The following is an 18,766-nucleotide window of genomic DNA, read 5'->3' as shown; positions in this document are numbered from 1 at the left end:
GTTTTGCCAAAACATTAATACTGTGTCTCACTTAAAATGTACCTTCATTTTGATCTACTTCACTATTTCCCAGTTATCATGAAGCATATTTCCCTATCATTTTAGTATCTTTTCACCATCTGGAAGCTTGGCAGCAGAAATTTTATTGATTCTGACTTTTTAACATTCTAACAAAATCTTCACACTTGAAAGATGATCTTCCTCATTATATTAACTTTAACTATCACTGTGCATTAATTTTTCCCTTCAACACAACTAATGCTAATAAGTTCTCACCTGAAAAAGTTTTTAGGATCACACTGTTCTCTTTTACTGTTTTATTTTTATTTCTCATGACACTATTATAAAATTAGTCTGCCTTCGTTTTAAGAATTATTATTCAGTCTATTTTTGTTAATAACTGTTGATCTCTTTTAATGACGCTTCATAAACAATGTTATTGTCATCAAGATAGTTTGATTCTTATAAAAGCCTAATATTCCTGAATTTACTTCTTTCAAGATTCTCTATTTGTAAATAAGTCATCTTCATATGGTCTGCTTCATTACATTCACCGTGAATTTCACTTCTATAGAAACAGTCACTAGTGTCCTGTCTCTTCTTTGCACATCTTTAGTACTTATAACAGTTATTGTTGTTGTTGTGTAGTGTAGGTCAGCTCTAATTCATCAGACCCATGATCTGATAGGTTTACCCAGGAGAGTTAAACCAAAGTTGCTGTTTCTTAGCAAGTCTTGAATGTTTGGTGAAAAAAGATGAGCAGAGATGCAGTTCTAAAGAAGAAGAGTAATAGCTATGATCCACAGAAATGGAAGGGTTGATTAAAACAGGAGGAGTTAGGCAGAGCAATCTACAGCTAGTTTATTGTTTTTAAAGAATCATTAGTTGAGAGAAAAAGCACAGGTTTTGAAAGTGAGGTAGTAATTGTAATGTTTTAATGAGCTGGAGCCACAAAATTTAAACAGATTGCTTTGATGTACTTATGAAATCAAAAACATTTGTCTGCTTGGAGACAGTGCATAAGTAGTAGTGAGAGAAGTTGGCTTAATGATGTGAATCTAGGAAAGATTCATTGATTGTGTGTGAAATGAAAACGGTAGTGACTTAAGTTTACTGGGTTATTTGAGTCAAGGAACATGATATAGAACGGACATAACTACAGGGTATCTACGAAGTTAGTTTCAATGTTTTGCTAATGATCAGAAAGCATAATTACAATCTTAAGCAAAGAGGCCAAAGAAGTTTTTTTTTTTTAAATTACCCTTCTTTTGCTGTGGATATTCAATGGCAGATGGACATATACAAATTGGTAATAATTTTTTTTTCAAGGGGGCTCAAGAACGCCATTAATAATATTTTTTTATTGATTTATTTTATTTATTGCTTGTACAGCTGCAGTTCAGCTGTGTATAAACCACTTCAAAGATTACAGGATTAGATTTCAGTTGCATGGGAGATATCGAGAAATACACTTAGAATAATAATTTCCATGCCCCTCCTCCCACACTTTAATGTTTTAGAAACCTTGAAATATATATTTGCTGCAAACAGCAGTCCACATAGAATCAGTAGCAAACTCATTAATTAGCTAACTTACAATAATCAAGGATCGTAAAGTAGAGAATATTGTGCAGTAGGATAGATGATGATGAAGAGTGAACTTCTGTGACAGGGCAATCGTCTCTCACGAGAAATTGAAACATGTCGGGACCGAAATATTTTTAGTTAGTATGCTTCTAACACATAACTTAGAGGAATGCTACAGAATTAGCCAACATGCGTCATATAAGTGAAAATAAAATGTAACAGAAATAAACTTATAATTTCATAAATATTGATATAATTGACTAAATCTTCCTCAAATTACAATCAAGAGATAATTATACGTTGATAAACTGTCACTTTTTATACGCAATCTAATATGAATAAAAAAGCTCATAAATGCAATTTCACAGATAAAAAATAAAGTATATATTACGTTTTGTATATATTAAAGTAAATTAATATTCCCTGTGGGGGAAGGAAAATATATTTTGGTATGAACTATTGTAAATTTAAGTGGGTAAATGCTAAAAGATTTGGCCGGAATCTCTTCTATAAAATAAAATAACTTCGTTTCTTGTTGTTCTTCAGACAAGACAGAAGACTTTGTCAAAGTTTCCTCTTAATTGCGTTATTCCTCTCACTATCACCCACTTGCCTCTCTTCTTTCCTCCTCCTACACGGCTTCCGAATCTCTGTCACGTGATCATCTCCGGTGAATTCTGCATAAATTAAATATGGCACATAGCATGGTGATGGATGGTTAAATCTGCTCGGGTATTTGAGCTTTAACCTTTGGGGATTAAAAAGCTCATTTCGCATCAACTTTTTTGTTAAAGTTGTTTCATTTGCGGCGGGGGCCCTTTTTCTTAGAGAATGTCTGAGACTGAAGCTAGTGATACTAGTTGCTGTCCTGCTCAACAGCCCCTCAATTTGTCCGCATTGAGCAAAGATGAGCTGAAGGGCGAAGTCGAGAGGCTACATGCCGAGCTTGCCGAAACGACCCAGCAGAAATTACAAGCAGCCCAATACGGTCTCGATGTCTTAGAAGAAAAACAGAGTTTACAGCATCAATACGAAGATTTAGAATCTCTTTATGATGCCACTAAAAACGAGTTGGAGTGTGCTAAGGCAGTATGTATTATCTACGAATTTTCCTAATTTGTCTTCAATGTTAACAACACTTAATTGTCTTATCATTATTTCAATTGTTTTTGTCTGTTCATAGAAATTTTTCTACAGCTTCTCGGTATTAGTTATTTTTAGTAGCTACTACTATGCGTATTTGTTACAGCTATAAAAAAGAATTATAGAAAGAAAGAAACAGATACTAATTAAATAACGACTGCCATTGCAATAGATTAACGATATATTTTACTATAAACTCAAACCTTTAATATTCTTGTCCCATTAATAATAGTTATCCTTCACCCCTTTTGGATGGACTCGTTTAATGTAGCTGCGCTTAAATATTTATTTCTGTTTTTATATTTTTAACACGTCTCATTAAATAATTAGCAGTCAATCTATGTAACAAACATTTGAGTTAATTTGAAAGTGATATAAATTTGATAATCTAACACGTGCGTTTATATGAATAAGTAAAGAAAAAATTCTACCCCGTTAAAATGTGGGGGTGGAACTCCTCCTAAATTCAGTTCACAGTATCCAATATAGTGCCTTGTTTTTTTTAGGGTTTTTTTTTTTAGTATTAGAACTGGGGGTGTCAGTTATGAGTTAGCAACGAGGGTACTTGATTCATATACCGAATATTTAATTAATATTTATTTATATGCGTTATTTTGATTTAGGAAAAAAAAAATTAAATCAGGTTTTTTTCTTTTTACGGTATTAGTACCAGCAGACACTAATCTGATGAGTAACTATTCTAACTTTATTTTCGGTGCCAGACCATCAAGGCCTGACGTGTCCATAGTAGGCGTGTAGTGAAATAATGACTATGGTAAAATAAAAATGGTTCCTCTAAACTTGTGTAGCGAATCTTTTTGAGAGAATGTTTTGTAGTGCTGATTTTTATTTTAGTTCCTGGGCCCGATACAGGTACATATTAAAAGTATTCTATTTTTATCCTCTGCTCTTCTCAGGGGTGCGGTCGTCTATATCGCCACTCATCAGTACAATATATATACATATATATATATATATATATATATATATATATATATATATATATATATATATATATATACACATATGTATATATGTGTGTGTGTGTGTGGCTGTTTTCATAAGAATTATTTCTTCTAGTTATATCTCAGTTGTTCCAATTTTTCGTCATAGTTTCTTTTTGCTACTTAATATTATTCGTCAGCTTTTACTGTTTTTGTTCTTTTGGAGATGCCCTATTTTTACTTCATCTAATTTCTTTCTCATTTGAGAATTTTTTTCAAGACCTAATTTAATACTGTAAAAAATAACGGTTCGAATGATCGCACTTCCTTAACTGCATTTGTTATTCTATATAAACTTTGGTGTAAGTTATGTCGATTCCTCTCTAAACTTCATCATTGTATTTCTCTAATCATGGTGTCTTTAATATTACTCAACGGAAAGTGGGCCGGTAGAGTAATAGTATATATATTTAGATAACTTCGTATAAAGCTGGTTGCACTAAGAATTATTCACTGCTTGCTTACAGTACTATAAAGAGAGGTTATTTTCATCTCTCAAGTCTATAATTAAAAACGAAATGTTGCGATTTGTACCTGCATGCTTGACACATGCAAACAGACTTTCATTACTGTCGAATGTCACTCACTTTTTTTGGTGATGCAAGAACAATTGACTTAGCTTAACATTTTTTACTGTGCGTGTGTATTTAACTGTCCATCGGTAATTATATTATTTGCGGACATCTTGAATGTTTTCCCCTAAAATTAAATGTTGGTATCAAATGTCAGAATATCAGATATGAAATGTCCGTAAGGTGTGTAGCATCCTATTTATTTCAGTGTAAATAGATATTAGAATGATGTTTGTTTTTAAGAAATTTTCCTTGTCAAACAAACAAAACTGTATTCTTTGAAGTTTCTGCTGACGGATAGAACATTTTCACTTGCTAAATATTTATTAATGCTAAAGATTATAATTTAAAGGTCTTTGAATGTAAAAACATGACAAATGTTATTTTTTATTTTTCTTTAAATAACTGTTTTCATGTCCATTTAAAATGACAGCCACTGATAGAAATAGGTTTAGTGTTTTCCCTCTGTCCCCTCCCTCCTCACGAAGAATTCTCATACTACTCTCTTAACCGAGATTCTTACTAATGCTTTGAACTACTGAGAAGTAGAACTGATTTAATATTTGATGGTTCAAATACCCAAATCCCTTAGCTCTGAATATTCTGTAAACTAATGGTTATTAAAATATTCTCTTGCTACCATTTTCTATTAATGACAATCTATATAAGGCGTGGGTGCACCTTTAAGGTATGTACCATTCTTCTTCAAACTGAAAGCCCACATTGATGACACACTATTGAGATCTTTTAGAAATCGAAAAAGTATAATTTGGGTAAGTGGCTTTTCTAGGAGTATAAAAAGGCCTTCTTTTTAAAATGTCATCTGAAATAGAAAATTGCACAGTTGAAAAAAAAATTAATATTAAGTGCCTAAAATATATTTAATCTGGAATTAACTAAAAGAGGTGATCCTTTTTTCCCGAGGTCTCAACCATATCTGATAGGTATCTCCATTTTAATCACTGATTTAGACAAAATTGAAATAACGTATAGTTCTATTGTCAGCCATTCAAACGTTCTGTGTTTATTACATAGGTGTGTAAATAGGATGTGCCTCGCTTTCCGAAAGGCATTTGCAACTTCAAAATTGTATTATTCTCACACTGTAAAAACAGTTTTTCATATTGGTACAAATCCGCACATTTGTAGAGGTACAGTGTAGTTGATAGAATTATCCCGACATATTTATTTTGCCAATACACAGCTATCGGTCTCTGCACCCGTTGAAGTGTCCGAGCACTGTTTTAATCAAATCCTCACATTTCATACCTAATTTTTACTATAACAACTCCCAACTAAAATGAGACCTTGAAAGTAAATTTAGTTTGATATTAATAGCAATTAAAAAAACAACAGTGGTGTTATGTTTATCTTATTGACATATTTTAATTAAAAATAAAATTTGGATTTCTGGAAAGATATGACAGCTGTTTTAAATATGGACCATTTATGTTTATACATTTTATTTGCATTCTTTTTTAGCATGTAATTATTCATTGTTTGCTTTGTGACCCATTCTCTACATTACCGGTGAAACTAGTTAGACCTGAATAAGTCGCTTTTTTTTCTTATGTCATTAGTGTCCAGAATTTTTAACTTTATTTTTTAAATTTTGCAACTATTAATAGGGGGGAAAAGTCGTTATTTTCAAACCTGGCGTAATTTTCAGCTAATTAGTGATAAATTTACTTCAATTTTAAGATTATGAAATAAAGCATTTAAAAAGAAATTAACTAAAAGTACTGTAAAGTTTCAGAATATTTAGGTATTATCAAAAATGACATGGGTTCAAATTTTCTTGAAGAACCATTTAAAACGTTTTAGAAAGTTAATACTCCTTGCAAACAGAATCAACCTTTAACACCTTTAAATTGCCTTGACCAGCATTTTCAGACATAACTTTCTCTGAAATACAGCTTTAAGTATGTCCATGAAAAAAAAAAAAGCATTCATTTTATCTGGTCCCTAAATTATTAAATTTTTGCGTAAGAAAACCATTTAGTTTCATTTTTAATGTCTAAGCAACTTTATCCAGTGTGTCATTGTCATCAGCTGAAATTTTTAGCTCCTAGTTAAAGGTTCCCTTAAGAGTTAGGTTTTTTTTTTAATTTTATCACTTTGACCTGAATATCTTAGGACTTGAAATTATAAATCTTAAATGCTTTCTCCATTTATTTTGGCAAATGGTTGTGTTGTCAAACTGTATTTATCTGAATAAAACTGTTCTTGTATGTGATTCTTTGTTTAAAAGCTTTATTTCATTGAATAACCAAACTCTGGTATCTACCTTAATGCAGGTGAAGCATATAACAAAATCTGTTTGAATTATAGAATTGGTTTAATTCTTTTCATTATTTGGTCACTGCATCAAACACTATTTGCAGTGTTATATTTTGGAATATAATTCAAAGCTTCATGGATTTGATTCTCTATTTTGTTTCTATCAGTTTCTATCATTCATCTGCAATGGGTCAGTATATTCCGTTAACCCTGAAGAATTGCCATTGTATTATTTCCTGCTTAAGATATAAATTTCAGTTGTTGCTGTCCATTTTTTTTTTTTTTTTTTCAACATACCAAACTGGAACCTCATTCATTGCACATTTTATTGATGTTTGTATTTGTCTGCACATCAAAGGTGGACTATGAAGACGTCTTCTAAATGTCTGGCCATTCAAGACGTTTTCTGTCTGATCACTCCAAAGCAGGTTATTCAAATATGCACTAACCTTTTAAACAGTGGGCATCATCAAAGGAAAGTGAATATTTTATGGCACTTTTCAATGAAATTGTAAATTTTATTATGCAAGAAACTAACAATGATAGTTTTTGTATTTAGTGATGATATAAAAATGACTCTTAATAAAAAACAGTTTTTCTATCTTTTACCCATTCAGCACACACATTCATGCAGCCCTTTCCTGCCATTTAAGGGTTGCATGAATATGCCTTCTTTTAAACCCAATCTTTACACTTGTGATGATTTTGTTTTTTCAGCAGTTCCCTTTGATTCTGAATAATATGGTGTTTTTATTGGCTTGCATTTCATCTTATCAAGCTATATGAACAAGTCATTTTCAAAACATTCACACATTGTCATGTTTCTGGAACATCATTTTTAGCAAACACAGTTCTTGATACAAGTCTTATTTATTCTTAACTCTTATTTCTACTGGACACCCAGAATATACAACAGCAGGTATAAAGTATAGTGCTAAATCTGTTATTGGTGTTATGAAGGGCATCCAGCTGTTAAAACCATGTCAATACACAGAAGCATGGTACAGGCTCCTGCTCAGCCAGCTCCTATCAAACTGTTAAAACCCATGCCAGCATGGAAGGAGGATGTTAAACAATGAGAACAATCATTATCCATGTACAGGTAGCCATTCTTTGTTTAGGTCATGTGTACACTGTACAAGTTTTGGTTTTATTCTAACATGTCAGGTATCTTGTATATTGTTTACATTCTGTAACTTCTCATTCCAACCAGTTCTCTATGACACCCAAATATAATATTTGATTGACTTATTTTTTTAATGACTTGAATGAATTTTCTAATTATTAAAAATCCCTCTTGATGTACCAAGTAAACTGTTGTCACTTGTAAGTTTACTGATCTTCACATTTTATTACATTGTCTACATGACTGTGTTATCCAAAACAACATTCATAAATTCCAATTGTGAGAATGCACCAACATGATATTTGAGATCACTTTATCATCATCATCGTTTGTCCGCTTTCCATGCTAGCATGGGTTGGACGATTTGACTCAGGACTGGTGAACCAGATGGCTACACCAGGCTCCAATCTGACTTGGCAGAGTTTCTACAGCTGGATGCCCTTCCTAACGCCAACCACTCCGAGAGTGTAGTGGGTGCTTTTACGTGCCACCGGCACAAAGGCCAGTTGGAAGGTACTGGCAACGGCCATGCTCGAAATGGTGTATTTTACGTGCCACCTGCACAGGAGCCAGTCCAGCGGTACTGGCAACAAACTCGCTCGAATGTCTTAAGGCTCATCTTAAAATATATACAGATGTTACTTTCAGTAAAACATAATTTTTGTCTTAAAAATCCTAATGGTCTAAGATCTGAGACCAGTTTCAGTTTCCAACCAAGCAGAAAGTATATTTTTCAAGTATCTTGTTTCATTTAAGGTTAATTCTCTTAGAAAATATAGTACAAGATGGGTTTTTTTTTTTTTTTTGTGAAGCTATTCTTGACTAGTATTTTATAACCTCATAAATTTTAACTGGTGACTTTTAAACTAATCCGATTTATTCCCCCCCCCCTCTTTTTTTTTTTTTGACTCCCTGTGCAACTGAGATGCATGTGAGACATGTGGCAACACGTAATTTACTGATCAATATATTTCCCAATTGTGATTGCCAAGGCCAGGAAAACAGTCTCGGCTACTAAATGAACTGATGATATACTCTTTGTCTACCCTAACCCACCCCAAGACAATTCATTAGTCTCTAGCACACTTGGTTTGATTCCCATTCTTGATAATTCCAAATTTTTTAATGATTTTTATTTACTTTCAACAATTATAGTGCCAATACATATATCTTGATAATACCATTTATCAATGTCATTTCCAACATGTACAGTTGCTCTCTGAAATCCAGTGTGGAAGACATAACCACCTTAACAAAACCATTGATGTGTTTATTGTAACTTCAACACATTTCTATTTGATGATATGACAGCCTTAAATCTAATTTAGTTAAATTATACATATCTGAAAGAGTGAAATATATTCAGTATTTTGTGTTAAGTCAGAATCTGAACAAATTTTTTTATTTGCACTTCCTTCACGGTCTATGGCTCAAAGGAGAGAGCTGTTTACTCCTGACAAGAACCTTCTCTAAACGACATTAGTCTCCTTAACTCTATTTAATTGTTTCAAATTCATAAAAATTAGCTGTCTTGTGTAACTTATGAGAATACCTTTGAATCCAGATTTTTATGTTGTGATAACAGTTTAATGCTTTCAACAAGAAGCAATACCTTTTGATGAGTAGCTAATGACATTATCACAGATCTTATGCTGATAAAATATATTTCCAGTTCAAGTTTTGCCATTACCAAAATTTTTTGTGTAGTCATAATTCCTGATATTGATATAAAAACAGATGTTCTATGTTTTTACCATTTATGTCCGAAGTTTCTTCATATTGCTGTAGCAAAGTATTATCAGTTGGTATCATATTGATCATCAAGTGAGTGTTTACATCAGGCACCATTATTATTGTCATATTGTATTTATCCAAACCATAGTTGCTGCACATAGTTCTTTACATTCAAAAGCTTTACCCAGCTGCATAGCCAAAATCTGTTTTAATCAGCATGTAAAATACATTCAGTGCTACTAAGGGGTCTTGTCTTGCAAACTACTTGGTTACCTCACTGGTGACAGTGACATGAAAAAGTACTTAGTACAGTACTCCGTACGCTGTAAAGTGTTTGGTGTTAGGAGGGGCATCCAGCTAGTTACAGAAACTATGAAAACCAGCATTGAAGCTTGACAGTCTTTTGAATGAATCTTGTCAAACCTTCCAACCCATACCAAGCATGGAATATGGACACTCAAAGATGATTGCAATTTGGAAACATTTAAAGTAGAAAAAGCAATGTCAAGATTGCAATGTTGCATGCAGTTTCTTTCTAATGTAAATAGTTTTCAATGTTTCATTTTCTTAAGGCAATGAGCTGGCAGAACCATTAGCACGCTGAGCAAAATGCTTAGTGGTATTTCATCTATCTTTACATTCTGCATTCAAATTCCGTCAAGATTGACTTTGCCTTTCATCCTTTCAGGGTCGATAAATAATTTGAACACTGGGGTCGATATAATCAACTTACCCCACCCCTGAAACTACTGGCTTTGTGCCAAAGCATAAAACCAATATATTTAATCTTTTTGTCTATGGATAACAAAAACCACTAGCACTCAAGTTAAACATCTAAATAGTCAAATAGTCATCACTATTTTAATCTGTCCCATTTTCAGTTAACTAGTCTTTGACACTTCATGAATTTTATATTGTTTCATGGACTATATCTACTGGTTTTAGCCAACACTATGTATAGACCTTGTTTTGCTTTCATGGAAGAATAAGTATCAGCTGAACTTCAGTCCTCCATTGAGATTTCATAAGCAACCACATACCCACTGTGACTCAATGAAGGCACAATCTATAAACCCGTTATACGTAAGAGCTTAAATAAATTGAATAAATTGCTTTGCTTGTAAAATGCAAAAGTATAGTAAAGCATCAAAAGAAAATGTTAGCACATAAATATCAATTGAACGTACTTAGTTGCTGATGTAGTCATCATTTAACATCAATTCTCCATGCTGGCGTGGGTTGGATGGTTTGTCGAGCTGGCACAAGCCAGAGGGCTGTGCCAAGTTCTATTGTCTGCTTTGGCATGGTTTCTATGGCTGGATGCCCTTCCTAACACAACCACTTTACAATGTGTACTGGGTGAATTTTTTTGTGGCACCAACAGTGTCACTAAGTAATGGTCCCCTCAAATATGAGGAGTAGTATTGAGGGAGGTGGCTTTGCCAGTTGATGAGGTCAAAACAATGAGATAAAGATGCGTTTCTTGCTGTAGAGAAACAGTTGAATAAGGGAGATGTAGAAAGATAGATGAGAGAAGTCATGGTGTATATGTATTAGGATATAGCCTCAAAGAACAGTGGTAGAGGATTGGACTGGTGGTGGAGATAGGGGAAAATTAAGTAAATGGAAGGGTTATTGTTAGATATGTGAGGGCATTGGGCCCAACACAAATCAGATATTAAAATTGTCACCTTTGACTGGGTTTCAGGAGCATTTGTTAATTTTAAACTTTGAACTGTTAATTCCCATTTTTATATACAAAATGACTTTCATTTAACTTTTTTTTTTCTCTTTAGGCTCTGAGTAAACATCAATCCACTTACAGAAAGCAACATGAAGTGGGTATACGACATGAAGAACGATTTCTTCAAGAGACCCTTTCTTTGGAAGACCAGTACCGGGGTACCATTGGTGAGCTTGAAACTGAGCTTAAATCTATCAAAGCTGCTTATGATCGCATCACATGTGAAAATGAGCGGCTCAATGCATTGGTTAATGAGAGTCAACAACAAATGGAAGCTTTAGAACTTCAACGTAAACAACTGAGAAATGAAATAAAAGAATATAAGGTTCGAGAAAATCGTAACCTTGCTGATTATGCTGAACTGGAGGATGAAAATATAAACCTTCAGAAACAGTTGTCTCAGTTGCGACAAAGTCAGGTGGACTATGAAGCTTTAAAACATGAAAAAAGAGCTCTTCAAGAGGAAACAGATGACTTAAATACAGAGTTGGAGGAAACGAAAAATCTTAAAAAAATTATAGAAAGAAATCTTGAAGAGGCTCTGAATTCTCTCCAGCAAGAAAGAGAGCAAAAACACATGTTAAAGAAGGAGCTTGATCACCATTTAACACGTGAGTCTATGTTCAATTTAAGTAATTTGGCTCATATTGGTGGCTTGAGTGATGGACTTAAATTTAGCAATAACCATGATCTTAATCTTAACAGTAGTCATCGAGAAACTAATGATGATGAAAGTGAATCTCAAGATCACCCTGCACTTAAGCGATTAGAAGCAGACTTTGTACAACCTCAAAAAGAAAGTATTATTCCTAAGCCTGCCCCGGCCAGTGTTAATGATTTACTTAGTGAAATCCATATGACTGAAGTACAGAAATTACAACAGCTACTTGACCAGAGTGAGAGTGAGAAAATGGAACTTCAGAAAGGTTTGGATGAAGCTCAAAAGATAATGCAAGATACTCAGAAAGATCTTGTTGAGCAGAAAGAACGGGCTGCTCAACTGAAGTCACATATGAGTGCAATAGCAAATATTAGTGAAGCCGATATTACTTTATCTGAGGGAGAACTTACTGAAGAAGATATTGCTGAGATTCAGAATGAAACTGACCAAGAAAAGAAAGAACTTCTGCTCTTAAAACATAACTACAGAATTAATGAAAAGAATTATACTGCAGCCTTGAAACGAATTAGTAATTTGCAAGCAGAAATTTCTTGTCTTCAAGAAAGAGTACAAAATGCTGACAGTAACAAATCAATTGATCCTGAGGTGAAGGAGAAATTATCTAGCCTTAATGAAACTGTCATGGAATATGAAGAAACGATAAAAAGTTTACAGAAGGAGCTGTCTGGAATGACTGACTCGGCAGACAGTGCCCAAGGTAAACTGAGTGTCACCCAAGATCAATTGGTTCATATTACAGAGGAGATGGCTCAGCTTTATCACTTGGTTTGTGAAGTCAATGGTGAGCTACCAAGCAGAGTTATGCTTGATCATGCCAAAAGTGCAGCACAGATGTCTCGACCAGATAATGTACGAGAAGGAAGTGAGGAGAAAGCTGAAGCCTCTCAAAAGACTAATGAAGTAAACAATGTAGAAAATGCTGAAACTGGTTCACAAGCTCAAAAGAAAACAAAAGACCTTGTCAGCCAGGATTTGAAGGGAGCAGGAGATCCTACTTCTTGTGGAAAGTTAGTTGAAACTGTTTTGGACCAAATAAAGTATTTGAGGCGTGCTGTTGACCATCTGCTAGTGACTAGGCAGCGAGAGGGTGGAGATAATGAAAACACTGATGTTAAAGAACTACAAGAACAGATAGTGAAACTGAAAGCTATGTTATCTACCAAACGTGAACAAATTGCTACTTTACGTAGTGTATTAAAAGCAAATAAATCCACTGCTGAGATTGCCTTAGCTAATTTGAAACAGAAGTATGAGAATGAAAAAGTAATAGTAACAGACACTATGATGAAGTTAAGAAATGAACTGAAGGCACTTAAAGAAGATGCTGCAACATTTGCTTCCTTACGTGCCATGTTTGCGCAGCGCTGTGATGAGTATGTGACTCAGCTTGATGAAATGCAAAGGCAGCTTGTTGCTGCAGAGGAGGAGAAAAAGACTTTAAATTCCTTACTTCGTATGGCTATACAGCAAAAATTAGTACTAACACAGCGGTTGGAAGATTTGGAATTTGACCGAGAGCGCCGTAACATGCGAAGGCAGGGCCGTAGCAAGATTGGTCCCACCAAAGTAAGTTACTACGCTCCATATGAAGAATTTGGTCGAAGGCAAAAGAGAGACTATTAAACTAGGTGACTAGTCCTGTGGACCCGGAGAACCGGGTAAGTCAGGGGGGCTAATGTGCTTACCTAAATGGGGAATGCAGCTGCTATCATTAATTTTTCCCTGCTTTGTTCTCTTTGATGTGTTTCCCTATTTCTTAAAAATATCTAAATATTTCCGGGTGAATGGGTATACATGCATGCTTGTATATGTAATGTTTGAAGCTAGTCACTTTATTTTTTACACAAATCCATTATTCAGCTGGTCAACAATTTAAGTTTTACCTCTAATTTCTGTTATGCGGTGGTATTTTTTGAATGGTACTTGGATATTTTGGTGATTATTTTATGTTAGAATTAAAATTGGTCCAAAATTGGATATCGTGAGAGAAATGTAGCTGAGACATGGATAATTTTTCCTTGAATAACAAGGTTTCTGAACAAAGTGTGCTTATAGTAAAAGCCAGTAAAAGGTTGACTGCAGTGATATAACACACTTGAGAATTTGAAGACACTAAAAAGTTGCAGGATTTTCAAGGAAAGCTTCTGAGATGTCAGAATATTAAAATAGATTAATGGTGCATTGGTTTCTTAGTTAATCATTTATTTCCTCAGTTTAGAAACGTTATTCTCACTGACTAATATACCAGCTTGAATAACTTTTCAGAGGTATCTGGACATGACTTCAGAGGTTCTCAACTTAAGTTCAATCGTACTTTTATTCATGTGGTTTAATAAACAATTGTATTGTAAAATTGATCAGTCTCAAAACTGCTTCAGAACATTTTGGGATTCAACCATTATCCTTCACTGAATATATCGTCTTCCCTAACTTTACATCCAAGCTCTTCAGCAGTTTTTATTCAGTGTCTAACACCATGTTTTTAAAACCTTTTAAAATCATAAATCTGAGTTAGAATGTACTTTGAGACTCTGCTCATCAGGCTATGAAGGGAGAAGAATGTTACAATAAAGCTACAAGATAGTGTAACTTTATTATATAGATCATATAAGTGCACTCAGCTGAATACAAATAGATTAACAACTTGATCCTCATAGATTTAAGAACTAGAAAAAGAATTTGGCTGTTGAATGTGCTGCTTTAAAAAACAACTTGAATATGAATGAACTGTATGTTTGCTGCTTTCTCTGTCCATTTATCTCATCCTACCTCTCACTGCATCCAACATAGTCTCCTGTTATGCTCCTTGCCTTTTAACAAAAAAAATCTTTTTTTATAACATTCCATGTTTTGGAGGGGGGTTTTTTCCCCAAAAACTTAAATTGTGTCCAGTTGGTATTTATCCTCCAGACACTTCAAATTATTATTTTTTTTAAATCATCTGATATGAGGTACTTAAGAAAGTTGAGATTAGCAATTGGAGAGTAATAGCACTTTGGGTATGTTTCAGTGTGTGTGTGTGTGTGTGTGTGTGTGGTTAATTTGGCAGGGAGATTGTGTGAATTTAAAAAGGAACACTATCAAAATTATTAGCAAAATGTATGCAGGACTAAGTTGGTTATCAACATATGATATGCTAACAATAGATATTGGTTGATGTTAATTTGGTGTAGGCTTTGGTTTAGATGTGTAGTAACAAAATTTTACAATAGAGGGGTCAGCCATAGAAATATTAATCCTCACAAATTAACTCCAGCCTCATGGCAGATTTGTTCATTTGTTTTTGGTATGGAAAAACAGGTAATGTCATATATTATATTGACAGTTATATTACTTTTGTATTAAAAAAAGTGGTAGGGGTCTGCAGTTGGATTCCCTTCTAACGTTGCCAAATGTTTTCACCTCCCCACTCTCAAGTTATTACAAATATGTTATTAATGCAAAAAATTTACTTCATTTCTGATTTATTCCAGTTCTTAATCCATTCAATTTTGAATTTATAATTAAGAACCAGTGTCTTAAATTTGCTTAAAAGTCCTCTTCTGCAGTCTATCAGTTAATGTTTTCGCAAGTGTACTTTTTTTCCTTATGTACAGCTTACCTGGGCCAGTCATTGCTATTGCGTTCTCTCTCACATATATAATGAGAGAGAATCACTTTTATTTACTTCAAAAATTTAACTGGATTTCAAAACAGTTTAGTCATTGGGCTTGGCTCAAAGTATTTCTAATAGTTGAACCATAATTTAAATGCATCTGTTTTAATCTCCCATACATCACACTTCATCAAGGGATATTCTATAATATTCAATGTGCAACTATTTGTTACATCTTATTGACCTTTGACATTTAATTACGAGGAATGTTAATTGGTGGGATTCTAGCTTTTTTGTGTATTATTTAGTCAGAATATTATAAAACTCAGATCAGATTTATGATTAAAGAAGCAGTTTTAAGAATGTTAAGAATTAAACAAATGACAATTTTTGGAAAACTTAGATGCATTGTTAGGAAAGGTAGCATTATTTAGTGAAGATTAAGTCCAGAATATTGTAAGACAACTTAGATGTATGAATTTTCATTAAGCGAGCTCATTATATGAAAAAGAATTTATTAGTAAAAGCATAAATGTACTTAAATCAAACCAGGTAAATTATTTTTCTTGTGAAAGTAACAATGATTATTGAATTTTATTCAATGAAGAATTTAAATTTTCAGTGTGTAAAGATAGTTTACTCTTTACACAGTGTTAATCTTGTCCATTCTTGAATATTCCTTGGTTTAGGAACTATTATAGACTATACCAAGTGCTATGGAGTAGTTACCAACATGAATAATCTAATCTGTTCAGATAGTTCACTGCAAGTCTTTTTCCAGGTGATATACCAGTTAATGATTTTGGGGGCAGTGAGATATATATGTTGTAGAAGAATCTTTAACTGCTACTTTTCTTTTCTAAGGGTTTTACTTATTTGATGGACAAACTATATGAATTAACTTGAAGTATAGTGTTATAATTCTGAAACCTGGAACTGAATTCAGACTATTTACAAGAATTAGAGAGGTTTGAAGACCTTAGATATTGCAAAGAGCTTGTGCTAAGTGTTGACCAAACTTCATCTCTCACCAACATAGAAAAATTGAAAATTTAAACATTTTGAAAGTGAACCTCTCTTCTATAAACACCTTATCTATAGACTAGGCTACTTAAAATATTGTAAATTATTGGAATTTAATGGTTGGCCAATATAAAGCTTGTATTGGAATCGATTCTATTTCTTTTCTGTTAATTTTCTATGCTTGCATTGGTGGCATGGCTTTTGTCCTTTTCCTAGCCACCAATCTTCATGTAAGTGTGAATAGTTTTGACACTCAACTGGACTAAACTGACTCCTGCATCTTTTTATAGGGTGGTCTACAATGCCTGTAATTATAAGTTATTTGGTCATCTGGTCAGCAGATCAGCACTTGACCTTCACAGCCATTGTCTCAATATTGGATTTGATCATGCTATTTCTTAAGTCTTGGAGAAGCCTTTTCATAAATCATGTACATGAGGACAGCATTTGTAATGTGCTTCGCCTCTGGTAATCTGTGGACAATGGAAGGAACACTCTCTGGTGATTGTTAGGCTGGAATAGTGACATGTAATACTAGGTATCTGGGTGAACATAGGACTGAGTGATGTTGGGGAGTGGTTTTGAGTACAGTGTGGAATGCAAGACATAATGCCTAGTAAGTGTGACAGCTTTATGACCTAGTTATTTTGAAGAGTGATAGTTCAAAAAGTTCTGCAAAATTTGTGAAGAACATGCTGGTGGCATGTAAAGAGTGCCATTCAAGCATGACTGATACCAGTGCCACCTGACTGGCACTTAAAAGGCAACCACTACACTCGGAGTGGATGGCATTAGGAAGTGTGTCCAGCTGTAGAAACTTTGTCACATTGGATTGGAACCTGGTGCAGCCTCCTGGCTTACTAATCCTCAGTCAAACTGTCCAACCCATGCCAGCATGGAAAGCAGACGTTAAATGATGTTGGCATGTAAAAAGAAGACTCACCTGCAATTCACTATCTTAGACAGCTTATTTATATATATATATATATATATATATATATATATATATATATATATATTCTTTTCTGATAGCTATCTCACAGGCATTGCATAGTTTGTGAGTTCCTTGAAATATTGTAGGCCATTTACTTCAACTCTACAGCTACACAAGCTGTTTTGAGGTTTGAAAGTTTTGGGGCTTTTCTGAAAGAGTATCACCTGCTCAGCAGTCTCATTCGGAATATAATTAGCAGAGCTCTAACTTGAAGGCCTATAGTTATATTCTTCAATGGATTTAAATCTAAGGGGTTTCATACTGGAGTGTCAATGCAGTTCTTGTTTCTCCTTGAGATGCTTCAAGATGGCTTCCAATTGGTACTAAGCACATTTTATGCTTACTTGTGCTGGAGAGCTATATAAACAGTCTGGCAACTAGCACGAGTTGTTGCCCCCTGCTTCTGTGTTCTTCTTGGTATAACATACAGTGAAGAAAAGGTGAAAGAAAACAGGTCTTGAATTTTTATATTCACTTTTCATGGTGAACATATCAAAACCAAAAGACTTGCAAATTGTTTACAAAGATAAACAATTTGTTGTTAAGACATAAGTATCATCATTGAAGTCCTTGTAAATACTGTCTGAAAATACGAATAGATTTACATTGGATAAATATAATCATTGCTGGATGTGAAATAGTCAGCAACTGCTTGTGATGGTTGCAAAATATTTTATTGTTTGTAGTCCTGACAAAGATATTCCAGTTGGAATCAAATGTTGACATACACCCAAGAAATATGTTCACTGCAACAGGACAAGCGTTTATGGATTCTATTCTTATAAAGAATTCATTTTAATTTATTGGTTTCCATTTCATAAATACTCTTTACACAGCAATGTTTTGGCAACGCTTACAATTTATTTGTTGTAGCTAAAACCATTTGTTTTGATAGAGTACATTGTTTTCATAAAGTATTAACGTTTTTTTTGTCAGTAATTAAGGAAAGGTTATTATTATATATGTAATTGTCAAATAGGTTAAGTTCTGACAGGAAGATAATGGCCACAATTCAGACCTTTCAAATAACTTTGAAGTCAGCTTCAACTATGATTTCTTTACTGGCCCTGGTTCAGTCCAACAAAATTATTGGAGAAAATGACTGTTTAGTAACATGGTAAACATGTCCCAACCAAGACCAACCGTCTCATTGGACATCATATCGGTGTTAATATACATGTTTGTGTATACACACACATGGGCTAAGGTGTTAAGTGGTTTGCTTCTCAACCACATGATTTTAGAATCAGTCCTACTTCATGGGGCTTTCTTTTACTTTGGC

At 33.8% G+C, this 18,766-nt stretch overlaps 1 protein-coding gene across 4 annotated transcripts in view; it reads left to right on the top strand.

Annotated features, from left to right (window-relative positions):
* Window positions 1-2,220: 2,220 nt before the first annotated feature.
* Window positions 2,221-18,766, top strand: part of LOC106879480 (protein bicaudal D) — a 36,209-nt gene continuing 19,663 nt past the window's right edge. For 2 of the 4 annotated variants that reach the window (XR_008265220.2, XM_052971807.2), the window contains exons 1-2: window positions 2,221-2,676; window positions 11,243-13,530. Coding sequence is in view for 3 of the 4 variants with exons in the window: in XM_052971807.2 (XP_052827767.1) it covers window positions 2,419-2,676; window positions 11,243-13,495 (2,511 nt within the window). In the remaining variant the exon portion in view is untranslated. The remainder of the gene's footprint in view (window positions 2,677-11,242; window positions 13,531-18,766) is intronic. The other 2 variants (XM_052971810.2, XM_052971809.2) reach the window with 1 other exon arrangement.

This window comes from Octopus bimaculoides, chromosome 11, assembly GCF_046866305.1.
Source record: "Octopus bimaculoides isolate indiv1 chromosome 11, ASM4686630v1, whole genome shotgun sequence".
NCBI classification, from domain to species: Eukaryota; Metazoa; Mollusca; class Cephalopoda; order Octopoda; family Octopodidae; genus Octopus; species Octopus bimaculoides.
Note: the sequence above shows the minus strand (reverse complement) of the source record. Positions and strands in the feature narration are given on the sequence as shown.